This window comes from Talpa europaea, assembly GCF_964194135.1.
Source record: "Talpa europaea genome assembly, chromosome: 2".
Classification (NCBI taxonomy): Eukaryota; Metazoa; Chordata; class Mammalia; order Eulipotyphla; family Talpidae; genus Talpa; species Talpa europaea.
The window spans coordinates 46,157,574-46,173,678 of NC_140068.1; the positions used below are offsets into that span (position 1 = coordinate 46,157,574).

The 16,105-nt window shown below is 35.9% G+C and overlaps 1 protein-coding gene across 1 annotated transcript in view; it reads right to left on the bottom strand.

Moving 5' to 3' along the window:
• LIN28B (lin-28 homolog B) overlaps window positions 1-7,564 on the bottom strand; it is a gene marked incomplete at both ends in the record, with an annotated part of 97,139 nt that extends 89,575 nt beyond the window's left edge. Inside the window, one exon of the mRNA XM_084227710.1 lies at window positions 7,528-7,564. Coding sequence (XP_084083836.1) covers window positions 7,528-7,564 — 37 coding nt within the window. The remainder of the gene's footprint in view (window positions 1-7,527) is intronic.
• Window positions 7,565-16,105: the final 8,541 nt, after the last annotated feature.

Here is a 16,105-nt window from a genome sequence, read left to right on the forward strand (position 1 = left end):
GGAGGGACGGGCAAAGGCGGGTGGGAGAAGAGGAGGGGTGAGAGAAAGGTAAAGAAAAATCACGGTAAAACAATAGAAAAGAAAATTAACCTTCGGCCATGTTGCCCCACGGGCCCTCTGCTCCAAACTCGTGAGATGAAAACTTTCCCTTTGGAACGGAGTGATCTTCTGCATCAATCTCACATCTTGATTTTGGGCGATCACAAATTTAGCTCGCATGGTCTAATGTGCTTTCCCTCTTTTGATTTTTTTCTCTTCTCTCTCCAGTTTCTGGCCCCCTGAGCACACGTGACTTTGTCAATTACATGCTTTCTTGCTACTAATTTCACCTCGGATCCTTAAGGGGCTGGCAAGAGGAAGAGATAACCAATCGCCATTTCATCTATGCTGACACCCAAATAATTTATGAATGAACACGAAAAACTCATGTTATCTCAAAGACAATTTGGGACGCTTCTTTACGATAAATCGGAATGCTGATTTCGTGTTTCTACTTAAACACAAAGGAGGGTCCTCGCGAATCGTCGATTTAGAAAAAACGGCACAGTCATATACGTGCACGCGCGTGCCTCGCAAGCCGGTCTCAGGCTCCTTTAGGAGCAAAGGCTATTTAAATACAGCAACGATGTTACGCTTTTCTTCCCTTTAAGAATTCGGCGCTCAGTAGCAGTAACCCTGCTAGGGATGCAAATTTCATACTTAATTCAAATCTTAGAGGAAAATAACATGATTTACAAAAAAAAAAAAAAGAGCTAATTAACCTAATCACATTCCCATAAAACTTTAGTTAATGGTAACATACACCTTCAGCAAGACAAAAATCATACAATTAATTACCTGATGATGCCCAGGAATTTTTTTCAAATTTAAAATCGTACCGGAAAAATCGCTATCACCTTCCTGGAGTCAAAGTGTGTTTAGGTTTTATCATTTCGGAACATTTTCGAGGGGGTCGGTAAGGAATTGCACTTCACAGGTTTCTCCGCCATCTCTATCCCGGGAGGAGATGTGATTAATGACTTCCTAAATAACAGCCTGGTTTCAAGCCTAACATACAGTGAACCTCAATCAGTGGCGATTGTTCCCCAAGAGCAAGCCTACGTAGGGCAGGGAGGGGGAGGGGAGCGCCATGCAGGGGAGGTGAAGAGGAGCCGCCACCAGAGGCGGCTGCAAAGCCAGAGAAAGGGGGTGGGGGGAGTAGCTGTGCGGGTGGGAGAGAGGGGGTTGAGAAAGAGGGAAAGTGGGACCAAAAAAAGTAAATTCATATCATAGTGACTAGACCCTGCCATTTTAAAAGCCCACTACCAGTGATTAGAAGAATCAAATAAAGGAAAATTTAATTATGGATTAGGTCCCACCGGTTCCTTCCCGGCCCGCCCCCAGCTTCAAAATGCTTACTCTTTACTTTTTGAAATGGTTCAAAGGATTGTCGATGACTAAGATGCTGACAACAATATTACCGCCCTCTCGGAATACGACAATAAATGTATCAGCTAGAAATGGTTTACTTCCTACATACAGAAAACATCGCTGGTTTTTGAAACATTAAGATTGCACCACCACTCTTTCCCCACCCCACCCCCATTTTCTTAAACAAGCAGTTTACCGAGAAACTGTACAGATACCACTTCCCTTTGGCAAAGCTACGGAGCTGACCCTCCCCCACCACACCCGCAATCCCCCTCCCAGTCCAAACTCCTAACTCTAACACTGTTTCACACAAACTGAACTGTAGGGATCCTGAACCTAAGTTACTGAAAAATCCACATAAGCAACTATTTACACCTCCTCCCCACATTAAAGACCTAAACCTAAATGTATACGAATTAGTTCCAATCTGAAATAAATGATGTATGTAAATGTTATTTTCCGTTGTTTGTGGTAAATGGCGTCAATCAACACTGAGGATTCGGGGGAAGATTCTTCCGGTTTATTTCTTTTGTTGTTTCTCAGGAAAAAGGGCAGAGATTTCCCATTCTATTTACTTTGGGGTGGTGGGTATGTGCCAGCTTATAGGGAGGGGGAAATGTGTAAAAATTAAGAGATTTTGCAAGAGTAACAAAAGGTTAAAGCTCTCAAAAAATTATTTGCTAACAAAACATTTACTAAGCACTATATTAAAAGGCAGAAATCATCCCATTACAGTGACCTATAATGAAGTACCTTTAACTACGGTGTTCCAGGTTAAACATTTCACATAATGTGAAATATAAAGATTAATTTATGTGGTTTTAATTTAAGTGAATTACTTCAAAAATCAACAACTGGTACAGAGATTAAAACCTGAAAAAGTATTCATGCAAATTGAGGGGAGTGTTATTATTTATGTAAAAGTGATTATCATAAAATTCACAGGCTTAGTTTAGTTTGTTTTGTTACCGATACACATTTATGGTAAGCAATAGTTTATATGTAAGTTTGTGTTTAATTAGAAAATAGTTTAATCATTATGAAATCAGAAACAATATGGTGGATTCTGAATGCTTGTTTATTGTTAAATTTGATGAAATTAGAATTTACATAGATGAAAAGTGTGAAATATCATTACTGAACTACACTGGATGGTATGTTTATGAAATTTAAAGTCTTGCCTGATTGGGTGCCTCCAGTATTAGTGGAATTAAGGTAAGGTTCACTGGACTGGTCATTGGTGTCAGAGGTTATCGACTCATTCATTTCCTGAGAAGGACATCAGCCTTTCAAGTTGTGTAGAAGGCTTTTTCCAACTGAGAACTCTGAGAAACCCTCTAAAGAATTTAAGGGGAATGCATTTAAATACCTGGGGTTGAGGTAGGGAAGATGAGGGAAAGGGAAGCAAAAAGAAAAGGAATGAGCAGAGGGAGAAGAAAGGGATGAAATTGAAAAGATAAAAAAGTGAAGCAAGGAGACACAAATTATCACCCACGAATTCAGGGATACCACTGTCCTTTAAAAATAGATTTGTGCAGTCTGTTCCCCTCATCTTTTGAGCCCACCATCCTTTTATAAAATGGCCATAATTTCTTTAAACTCAGAGTGCTTCTTTCACATAAAATGGTCCTATGAATCTCCTAGAATGCTTTCCAATTTGTCACCTTCCTGAGGTCTTCTGGTTTTAATTTTTTTCTCATTTCCGACTTGTTTTTAGTGCCAGAAAGACCTGTGCTTGACTCAAAACGCATGTTTTATACTTGTGAAAGCCAAATGTTTTAGTAGTGTGATTTATCATAGTTCTTTCAAAATGTCTTTAAAATGAGTTTAAGTAGCTACAAAGAACTGGCAACCCTCAAGAGGGAAGAGGGAGGGGGAAGTCAAGGAAATAACCTTCCAAAAGGCTGTTGGTTATCACCATCTAAATTTTCTCCATTTAAATTACGAAGTGTACATCTTTCCGGAGTGTTTGTTTGTTTGTTTGTTTAATTCCAGCAATACAACGTAAGAATTCCAAAGAGGTGCCAGAGTCCACAGTCCTTGTTTTCAACTATAAGTAATGACTGACTTTTATTAAAGCAGAAACAATGGTTTGGTTCTTCTTAAAACTAGGAGGAGGGGCCGTGACACTGCAGCAAAGGACTCCACCCGCGCGCTCTCCTCCCGGCAAATAAGGCTGGGATCTACAGCCCCAACTCTGCTCTGGCGGCCACACTCCGCTCAGCCACCCCGCAGCTCCAGCGCCTGAGTAGCTTAGACCCCAGGGCAGCTGATCTGCCCTCTCGATCCACCTCCAGCCCTGGCAACTTCCTCTCTGCTTTCTCCCTTCAGTCGCCTTTCCTTTCATCATCTCCCCACCTCGTCTCTAGAAGTGGAATCTTACGAAAGAAGGTTGATTTCTCACTCATTAAGGGTCTCCTATTTCCCAGTTTGCCCCCAAGAACACCAAACAAAAGAACCCTTGCCTTCACCACTGTAGCAGACAGCATTTGACACAATCTACTGCTTTTCTAGACATGTGTCATTTATTTTTTAATCAATCTACAGAATGTCAGTCTCCAAAACCTAAGAAAAGTGAAGTCAAAGGGGCGCGGGATACAAGGGGACACCCGAGAAAATGTGCACCCCCAACACCTCACCAGGGCAGCCTTAAATGAAGCTATTTTCAGATAGACCCCTGACACGGTCCTGTCGGGAAGCCATGAAAAACATCGTCATGCTTTTTTCGGAGCACCAGGAAAAGCTACTGGCAGGGAAGGGGTGGAGGGGCGACCAGAGGTGTTTTTAGGGAGTCTGCATTCTGACCTCAGCTTGAGGCTTCCTGACTAAAAGCTGCCGGACCTCACGTCGGGCAAATGGTTCCTGCTCCTTACCTATGCGTTTCAGTAAACTGCTCCGCAAATACTTTGTTGAAATTCTTACAGTACTAGTAAGATGAAAGGAGTACTTGGCTGGTCTGTCACCCTACAGTAGAGGGACTTCAGTATACGAGACATTTTGTTTTTGTTTCCAAAAAAACCAAAATTCTGTTCTCGTTTAATTTCCTCATCTGGAAGCAAAATGCTCTGGTTTAACACAATTTTTCAATATGGTAATTCTTACAGAGCCGTAAAAAACCTCTTTAAATTTTCTTTTAAACACATCCTTAACAAATTTCCCCAGGTATAATTACACAAATTTATAGAAATACAGGAACTGAATAGTATCAATTCTACATTTTCCAGACAAACTGTCTTTATGTTTAAAAATGCAAACATCAGCAAATTTGTCCTCTGTTTGGTCAGTTATGTTAAGGCAAAATAAATTAGAGAAACAAAATTAGTTTAGAGAAGGAACAATTGGTAGAAAGTTTCTTTTTTAAAAACTGGGGAAGAAAATCCTATTCTATAAACATTCTTCCCTCCCAGTGAAAAGGAAAGGTAGAAAATTTATTACTCCTTACAAATATTTTCATTAGTGTGCTCAACAAATATCTTCTTACATGATTTTAATTAGAACAGTAACAGGTTAAAAAAATCATTTAATTATAAGCATTACATTACTTTGCCCAGAATAACACAAAAGGAAGTTACATGTTTTCTTTGAAAAATGAGTATTTTCCACAGGTACTATAACAGGGTTCTGGGGAGCTCCACTCCCTACCCTATAACAGTACTACTTGAGCTTCATAATGAAGCTATAGAATCAGAACTAATGATGTAAATACACAATTCTTGCCCTCCCCCAAAGCAATGAATAGAAGTTTATTCTTTAAAAAGCAATCTCTTCAAAAGAAATAATCAATTGAAATAACAGCATGGATTGCTTCGCAAGTATTTATTTGAATATTTTAACTTTGGGTTTATTTGGGAGAAGGGACACGTAGATGGGAAAAGGGAAGGAAGAGAACAGTGAAGTAAGAGATGAGATCAGTGGGAAATTTTCAGATTTTAAAGATGCCTATGTCAGAAGCAAATCTGAGGAGAAAAGGGATCCAACTAGAAAGTGGAGGCCAGAGTTCTGGTCCCATTTACTGACCTTGTACTAATAATAATCACTAAGCTTCTCTGGGGCCTCAGTTTCCTCATCTGCAAAGTGAGGAAACAGGACCATTTGTTCAAGTCTTTCCGTTTACAAGTAATCTCTAGAAATAACTTTGCATTTGGTGAAAATAGAACCCCTTTCAATCACAAGGAAACACAGACATGAAACTTTATTGCAGTCACTTAACACATTGGTGTTAACATTATTTCCCAACAGAAAAGAAAAAGAACAAGGTCTCTTGACTGCCTTCAGTTTGCCCTCAGAGAAAAACCACAATCAATAGTAAGGGGTAACTAGTTAAAATAGTGCAGCAACTTTTCATAATCTTCCTTTTCAAAATACTCAGTAGACTATCATCTCCATGTCAAAGACTCACTGGAAAAAGTAAAGTGTCTGTCAAATGGCACTGCCTATTGGTGATTGCATAACTTTTTTACCCCTACTTGCTATCTAAAATTCTGTATTTGATAAGCTTAACAACAGAATAACATTTTGCTTGTACTTGTATTTTACTCATACTTATTGAAGCTCATAAACTTTTATCAATCAGTTCTTCAATGTGTTTCCAAAGTAGAATTAATCCAGAGTAGAGCCAAGACATTAAATTCATCAGAGCAGAAGTCAGTAATCCATTATTACTAAAGAAAACTTACTGAAAAAATAGTGTTGTAACTTTTTTTTAAAATATTTATTTATTTATACAAGAACCGGGGTAGACAGTCCAGATGTGTGGGAGGGTGAGAAGATTCACCAGAGACAGAGTGGGGAACAGAACAGGCAGACTGAGGGGAGCAGCGGGTGACACAGGAGAGGTCTGCCGCGCCATGTGGGTATCTCCTGGCCGGCCAGGATTGAACCTGCACTGCAGAGGCTGTAGACAGCTTCACAATGCTCAACTGCCTGCACCACCAGGGAGGCCCTAGTGTTGTTACTTTTAAGTTTATTTCAATAATATATGAAAATATTCATATATCCGAAGTTTAAGTTTTACAGTAAACCTAAATAAATGAAACTAAACGAAAATGTCTAGGTTTAAAATGTTAAAAGTTCAGGCCCCTGGTGGCCTAGGGGTTGAGTCTCAGCACTATCACCCCTATGGCCTGACCGCTCCTGTCTTGCCCTCTGCTCCCTTAGAAGTGTATTTCAGTAAAATCCACCTGCTCTGCTTCCCACTCTGTCTCTGGTGAATCTTCTCACCACCTCCACCACCCTCCTCCCTGCACCTGTGGCCAACACCCCAGTTCTTCTATGCAAAAACAACAACAAAATTTTAAATGTTAAATGTTCAAATCACTCATTTTTGCACCATAAAGAAAAAATGACATATTTATGAAGACCAAAATAAATGAGCCACTCCTCAAGATTAGAGAAATTTTGGGATTCCTTGAAAAATGTCAATATGTTGAAATGTTTGTTACAGTAAATTATTATAAAGTAGCACCAAGTCTTTATCTTGAAATTAATTCAACAGGGCCTCCTCGGTGGCGCAGCGGGTTGAGTGCCGCACTGTGAAGCTGTCCGCAGACTCAGCACGGGTTCGACTCCTGGCTGGCCTGGGAGAAACCCACAAGGAGCCACATACCTCTCCTGCCTTGCCTGCTGCTCCCCTCAGCAGTGTCTTTGGTCTGTCTGCCTGTTCGGCTCCCCACTTTGTCCCTGGTGAATTCTCTCACCCTCCCGTGCTTCTGACCTGTACCCCAGTTCTTGTATAAATAAATAAATCTTTTTTTAAAAATTAACTAATTAATTCAACAAGTATTTAAGTGCCTACTTTATGCTATCAGAGTCACCAAAATGAACAATTCATAAATACTTTCATTCAGCTACATAAATATTTAAATCTCTTTTATCTATCCTGCCTGAGTGATAGAAAAGGAAATCACAAAATCCAATACTGCTAAAATTAGAAGAGAAGGGGTTAATTTGTAGATTCTGGTGGGTGTTACAGATAAAGTGAACTGGAATATGGTAGGATATGGTACCCATCTTGCCAAAGTGGAGAATTCCCAAGGGCTGCCAAGTTTCCTCATATGCCACTAGGGATCTTTTTAAAATATAGTTAAGTAAAACATATAATTGAAAAAAAAGACTAACCTGGGGCTGATGAAACCTGGTTGAATGACCTCATCATCTTCTGAAGAACCTAAAATCAGAGAGCTCAAGTCAGTACTACATTAATTGGCTCTTTAATTGCCTCTTCTTCAGTTTAATGGCTTATTAGAAAGCAATAAAATGCCTAAGTTCTGACTCTGTGAAATGACCTGTAAATTTTTTTTTAACAATTTAAGACTCACCTACCAAATTAGATGACCACTGGCATAAACTTGCCTTTCATTCTGATTAAAGGACAGTGGTTTAAAAACATTTTAAATAAGACCATTAATAGGATTCTGATTTCATAAACAATACACTTTTAAATTCTTTAATATTTAATTTTACACTGTAATTCAAGAATCCCATTATTTTAACCACAGTTAAAAATCAACCGAACTCAGAATATGGTGTTTCTGGAACTTATTTGAATAGTCTCTTAGAAATAGAAGATAAATCATGAAAATCTAATTGTGGTACTACTGATATTGGGTCCTTCATTAATTTTAAATACTTTCTGAGAAAAAAAAATTAATGACAATACACTTAAATATTAAGTACATTGAACTAAAATTATATAATCTGCATTCATCCAGATTTTATAAAGCAGTTGTCATTTAAAAATACAAATGGATATTGATGTTTCTAATATATCTGTATGTATCTAATATATATGTTGGCAGATGTCACAACATAAGACTGGCAATAAAGAAGTCACCCAGTATGAAGTCTACCAATTGGAAGAGAAGCTCCTGATGGTCACTGAATTCTCTTTTTAATCTTCAGGTCAGTTATTAAGGTTTGGTAAATAGATTGGTTTGAACATGCATCCACTCACCTGCTACCACCCAGAGTTGTCTTTCTTCCCTCAACTAAGTTTTACATACTATGTCTACTATATCAACTCATGAGAAAGAAACCATTATGTGTAAATTCTTTAAGTTGCAATCTAATTTTCTTCTTAAAACAAAATGGAGGCTTTTCCAAGTGCAGAATTCTACTGAATGTTGACCCAAGATTCTTCTTACAAAGGATGACAATCCCACTGAGTAAGATTTGAAAAGAATAGAGGAAGAATGTGAACAAAAGACACGTGAATTTCTGTACATTAAGTCCTTCAGTCATCCTGTGTTCACAACCGAAAGACAAAAGACATGATAGATACTAACATTAATAAAACTTTTTGAAATAGTTCTCCTTTACACTGAGCATCCATAGTCTTATTTTCACATTTGTTTTCTGTGGAGCGTGTATTTAACTTTATACATAAATTTTAGGAAAATCCTAATTAATGCTTTTCTACTTTAATAGCCCACAGGTCATGCTTGATCTTGTTTATCTGCTTATATTTATAGAAAAGTACGTGCAAACATATCCTAAAGATGTATAAAAACAATCAATAGGATATATAAAAAAAGTCCTTCAAATAATTCAGATGATAAATTATAAATAGAGTGAAAGTCAAATGGCTTAAGAAAGTGTGCTAAACAGTGGTATTAAGAGATCTATGCTTTTCCTATTTAAAAAAAGCCAGATTTGACTTGGTAGAGATTTTCATATTTTTCACTAACCCAACCTTGTTTGTTATTGATAGTTTTAAAATATCATCCCTTTCAAAGGAAATACTGATTTACTGCAGATATTAATATATTTCACCAAAGTTAAATAATATTCTAAAACTTTAGAAAAAAATAGGAATAAGGAAATGTTATACAAAATATGTATAACATTAATGTTCATATTCTTTTGTAGTTATAATAGGTAACTTTGAAATGAAATAATTAAAATATTTAAATGCATGAATGCTCATAAAATGGCTATTTGTTAACTTTAAAAAAGGGTAATTTATTTAATACTACAAGTTTGGGTAAGTATTAGAAAACAAAAATCAGGGCCTCCCCTGGTGGCGCTGCGGTTGAGCGCTGGGCGCCTCTGCAGCGCTGGTTCATTCCCTGGCTGCCGGCGAGGGTCCCACAAAAAAAAAAACAAAAAAAAAAAATCAAATTCAAATTGTGCTAGAATGCATACATCTCTCTGCCCCTTCATGGCAATAATCCTTCATTTAAGACTTTATTTACATATCATTTTCTTATTGTTACATATTGAGTACAATGCCTCTACTGTGTCATAGCGTAGTATAATTGACTGTAATAGCCCATGAAATGTTCTCTCCCAACCTGACTCTACACTCTATGGTAGCACAGACTGCGTATATTTAGCTCATCATCGTTTCCTGGCATTCTTTAGTGTTCAAAACATATTTTCATAACAAATCAATGACAACAGATTTATGAACCTGGATTGACTAACTCTGGGACACCTTTTATAAAACATAGGGGCTTATATACAAATTTTTCTTAGAAACCGTCTTTTAATAAAAAGAGAATATGACAGGCAATTAGTCATTTGACGATTACCAATATAAAATACATGTAATATATAGTAATTTTGATAATTTTATTATAAATATATGGACTTACTATAATAAAACTGCCAACACTATTCATTACAAACACTAATAGATTTCCCATTTCCTATTAAGGTAAATATATATTATTTATAAATATTATATATTTATATATATTATATATTTATATTATTTATAAATTCATAATATATTAAAATATATTCACAATCTTTTCAATTTTCAAGTGCTTTAGTTGTTGCTAATCCACTATTATGACTGTTCAATGTAAAGAAAAATGATTGGTACTATGCATTACACACTGTGATTTATTAAAAACTGCCAAGCTGTTAAGTCCGGAGAATTAAAAAAAAAAAGGCCACTACATAGTATATGACTCAGAATTTTATTTCAATTTACACCATGTTAGCTTTTAATCCTTATATAAACAAGACATAAACATTCCTTTAAATTGGCAAAAAAAAAAGATTTAACAATTGAGTATTTAACATAATAAAATTATTTCACGTCTCATCACTACAATTTCTCAACGTTTTAAAAAACGTTGTAAGATAAATTATTTTCTCTTATCAGTGCTTTTAAAAAAATGTAAGTGTAAAGTACATCACACAGTTCACTAAATGAAATACTCACATTATGGTTTATAACAAAAACTCTATTTACAACATGTCTTAACTGCTAGAGAATTAAATATATTATTTGGAAAGGAAAGAAGGGAACAATGTGACTTTTCTTCCTTAGAAGAATAATTGGGGGGATTTAAATGATCCTTCTTAAAATCATATGGCAAACAACCTACACAAACAAGTGAGTAAACCCAAAGCACAACATTTATTTACATTTACTGTAACAGATACACATATAAGACAAAATTCAGATGTATAAATTCAACATGGAAAATAGTGTTTCTTTACACTTTTCTCTAATATATTCAATATGTATTAAAACCCTTCACTGTTAATTATTTTTTGCAAATTAACAGACTAAACTCAAATGTTGTTTAAACAAGACCAGAATAACATAGCTTGCAATTTAACACAACACCCTGCTGTAATTTGAGATGTGTACCCTCTGTATACAGAGATACAGAAAATTTAAAGAAAATAATCTTAAAAATCAAAATAAGGCAAGTATTTACTTGTGCTCCACAGCAGAAAAATCATAGGTATTGAAGTGCTGAAGCAGGAAACTTCACATTTAGTAAAATATTTTGAACATCATCTTGAGGCATTACTATAGGAAAAACTTATAAAATTTATAGTTTTTATAAAGTAAATAATAATACATTATTCGTTTTCTTAATTATTTTATGTAAATACTTAATTTAAATTAGAGATTAACATTTGTTATACTTCTGAAACCTAAAGGTGAGTATATCTTTCTCAGTCATTTCACAAATTGAAATTTTATTGGTTTTACATGAGAAATGTGCATCTCTAGCACTCCCTTCAAACAGCATAGAAAATAATTTATTCTAGAAAATAAAAAACTTTAGTGACTTATAATTAAAGCCAACTGGCATATTACCAAGAGTGCTTAAAGGCACTGACTATGACACAAATGTTAATTGGTAGACAAGTTCTTTACCTTAAATATGAATGTTGTAATACAACTGAGGCAAAGCATAGTTTTGCTAATGCAAATAGTATGTGTTTTCCATTATATGAAACAATGGTTTTATACAATAAAGCTCATAGTTGAGTCAATGTTGAGGTCACATTGAATAAGATTAAAAAAAATAGTGGCTGTAAAAAGAATGAGAATAAGGGTAAAATTTCTATCTTAAAGAAGCTTATCACATATATTTTGAAGATCTACATGCTTTAACATTAAAATTTAACAATTTCTTGATATCATAAACAAAATTGATTCCAAATAAACCTGAACACTTCATTTCAATGTCAGTTAGAAATTTTATTTGACATACATTGTAATTTTAAATATGCAACAATGTTAATGGTTTAAAAATTATAACAAGAGTTAACAACTAAATGAAAACTTCAATTCTTTCAAAATAGTTTCAGTGCACATTTTAATGTAAAAAAAAGGTGAAGAGATGTTTTAGAGGCAGTTCATCTTTATATAAATGCCAGTAACCTAATGGGATAACAAATGTAATATTAAATAAAAATTTTAACTAGCAGAGGAGTAGATTATACCAAGGCAAATTAAAAAAGATAAAATTTACATATTTTTCTAAAATTTTAAGATACAAAAAATTAAAGTTTTTTTTTAGCCTATACAATGTAAAACATTTTCATTGAAATATTTCTGTAGAGTCTGAAAAAAAGTTAGATAAAAGAATAGTTCAAAAAATAAAAATGCACCACTTCAGCTCTTACATTGTCAAATAAGTCTGAGAGAAATACTGATAGGAAAAGATGTACAAAATTTAAGGCATATTTTTCCATCATTAGAACTGGTCATTCAACCTCCTTTCTATATAATTAAGCTTTTGTTCAGCCATGAGAAAACTAGAAACTGATTGCTTGAAAATGAGCTGCATGCCCTTTGTCCTGGTTTGTCACCTTTGACCCTTAATTTGATGATCCTGCATATCAACCCATTCTATTTTTAGGAAAATAATGTTGAAGTTCTATGTCTAAAAAAGTATTTTTTGTTGATATACTAAATATCACAACATTCTCTTCAGGTAACTTCCATAATGGTTTCACATGAGTATTTGTTTCACACAACATAGAACAAAATAATATTGTAAGCAGTGACAGCCTGGTATCTGACCTGCTTCAAAACAATAGAAAATAACCTCAAAGTACTAGGTGAAGATAATTATAATTACAAAATTTATATTTTCCTCTTTTCTTAGAAAACTGTTTATGTTATCATTGCTTCTAAAGAGAATTTATTTCATGAGTGATTTCTAATTTAATTTTAATAATCACATGCCTTGATGTTGGTTTTGATAGTGCCAGACTATAAACCTGAATCAAAAGCTGTATTTAAGTTGAAACTGTATCAGACTGTTCTCAACTAAAATGATAGCTTTTGAGAGAACTCATTAGTTGCTTTTAAAATCTTGTGTTCATTTGAAAATGGCAGCTTTCAAAGAAAGAAAACCTCCAGCATTGATCCCATTGACTTTACTGGCAATACTCAAAATCAATGTTATACACTAAATCAATATAGTCAGGGATAAAATTTCTCTATCACTTTCTTGCTTATTCCAATGAAGCTGGGTAAAAAGAATACATTAAAAAGTATATATGAAATATATGCACATATCTCCTACAGGGATGATATTACCTGAACCTCTACACATTTTCTATGTGCAGATTTCAGTGAGATTTAGCAGTGACCAATATGGCTGTCTTGGTTCAGCACTATGGTCAGCGACTTCAAAGGCAGTCACTCTCTCAGAGCAGTTCAACACAGTATTCATGTGCTTCGTGGGCAAGTTTCTCAAACCAATGTGATTCAACATTTCATATATTCCTAGATATAGTCATATTAACCCATCTTAAGTTTTTGAACATTAAAGAATTTTCATTGTTTTGCGTGGAAATCCAGAAATTCTTCTTTCACCTTGTGGTTCATCAAAAATAGTACTTATTTGTAATACACACACACACACACACACACACACACACACACACACACATATATAGTCCTTTTAAAAGGCAAGATCAAATACAGGTTATAGAGCACTTAAATGCAAAAACTTCAGGCATTTGTGAGCTATAGATTTTTAAAAGAAAATAAAATTCTATTAAAAATTACCAGTAACCCTCTAGCTAACCGAAAATTTGTAATATCCCTTTCATATCAACAGCTTTAATCATTTCTAAATTGATTTAGCTCTGAATCTCCATTTTCCTTTGTTTAAATCAACTCAACTATGGATTAAGACTAATGTTTATAGATCATTTTCTGACCTGCACTTTCCAACTTGATAGTTATGAGTAGCACTTCAATTATTTAAGAATCATCCAACACATGAAGACTGTTATGCATGTTTTATTACTAGCTTATTTTTTCCTTAATCAAGGTTTGTAAATTACAAGTTTTTTACAAATGTAAAAAAGTTACAAAACATTAAACTATCAAACAAGTAAAATCTGTTTTATCTCTTTCTTCAGTGTAAATAAGGAAAAACCCTAAATTCACTATATTTGCTAAAATTCTGGTGCTTTTTGGAATTTACATGTGTAACACACTTCAAAACAAGCTATTATGAAGACTTTGAGTACTACCATATTAAATATCTGTTTCACTTACAAAGTATAGTTGAGTTTAAATTCTTTATCCAGATTTTTCAAATCCTGATTAATTTCAGAATATGTTTATTTGTTTCTGAAAGTAGTATGGCATAGACATATAATAAGACACTAAAATTTGACAAGGATTAATGAGAATTGATCCTTTAATTATTTGATTCCAGATCTATTAAGCAGCATTGTAATCAATTCTAATAACAATATGCAATCCAAATTGATTCAGTTCCTCAAATTCTTGACTTATCAGGCAGTAATCAGTTGATCCTATTTTTAAAATGGAAAAGTTAAATAAAGCATTTTATTTATTTGTGGTACCTTCCCCTCCTCACCAAGTAAGTACTAGAAAAATGTCTGTGTCAGGTTAATTTAAATCTCTTCAGAAAATTTAGGCATACTGGAGTGTCACGCACTATACACGCAGAGATAAAGAGTGTGGGAAGCAAGGACTGTCCCCAAAATGGAAAAGGATCGAATTATTAATCTTAATGAAATATTATTACATGCTCTGTTCCTTTGTAGTATGACTCTTCTATCAAATCTGAGCAAATCCACTGCACGAAAATATATATGAATTTCATAACAAGCAAATTTGTATTTTTAATATAAGTTGGCACAAATTCCCAAGAATTTAATTGTAAAATTTTGTTTCCCTCAAAGCCATTACAAAATTGGACTATGATGTTTTGCAATTTACTGGACTTAAAATTTTCTTTACCAACAGATGCATTTTAAAAAGCATTTTTGCATCACTACCTAGTTAAATATAATAATCATCTCCCCCCAAAAGGTAAAGATTTCCTTATCAGACTAACCATCACGTTAAGTCATACTTTTTCAACAATGTAAAATGGTTTAAATTCATTCTAATACCAGCTGTCATGTGTAGTCTTAACTTCCAAATATTTGTGACCAAGAAATAAATACTACAATAAAACACAAGCATAACTCATTTTCCCCTGGCATTAACAATTGTAAAGTACAAAATCCATCACTGGAGAACTTAGTTCTATGAACAATAATCCCCTGGTAACCTTAAAAACCTACGGAGGAAAAACAAATCCACAGAAAGAACAGAAAGGAGCTCGAGGAAACACAGGGACCGAAGATTTCAGTCTGTGTTACAGAAACAATTCAAAATGGCGGACTTACTATTACTTACATTTAAGAAATTTCCGCAATGAGGACACTAAATACATACTGTAAGATGTTTCTCAAAAACACTCAATATTTACCAACGTGCAATTAAAAAAAAAAAAGTTTTTGGAGTACAAATCCTCGTAATGCACCAGCATCCAGTGTTGCGGTTCCCAGTCACCAAATGCTCCTGCAAAGGCATCGTTTCTTTGTTTTCCTGGGTTTTTTTTTTCCTTTCCCAAAGCAACCTAAATCCAAGCGCGCTTTCCTTCGTTGTCCTCAAATCCTTCATTTTACTTCAAAAACCTACATCCCCGATACCGCAGCAAAAAGGATCCCCGACGCCCGCCCGCTACAAAGCGGCTCCGTCCAGCGGCTACGCGAAGGGCAGGTGCGGACGCCCCCTAGCGGCGCGGCCGCGCACGTCCAAGGCGCCCGCACCGGCCGCGCGGACGGGGGACGGGACCCGGGAGCCGGGAGCCGGGACCCCCGCCCGCCGGGCACTACCGCGCTCCGAGCCGTCCGCACACCCTTCGCGCCTCACCCTCGCGCTTCCAGCCCGCCCTGGCCGCAGGGCGGCGACCGCGGGCGGCCGCACCGGCGACCACGCGCCCGCCCCGGGAGCCGACCCGGCGGCGCGGCGCGGGGAGAGAAAGGTGTGAACCCGGAAGTACATCGACCGCCCGCGCCTCGGCGGCGGCACCAGGGCGCTCCCTCAGGGCCGGCGACGGGGGGACGCGGCCGGCGGCTCCCCCACGGCGGCCGCCGCGAGCCCGTCCCTTCCCCG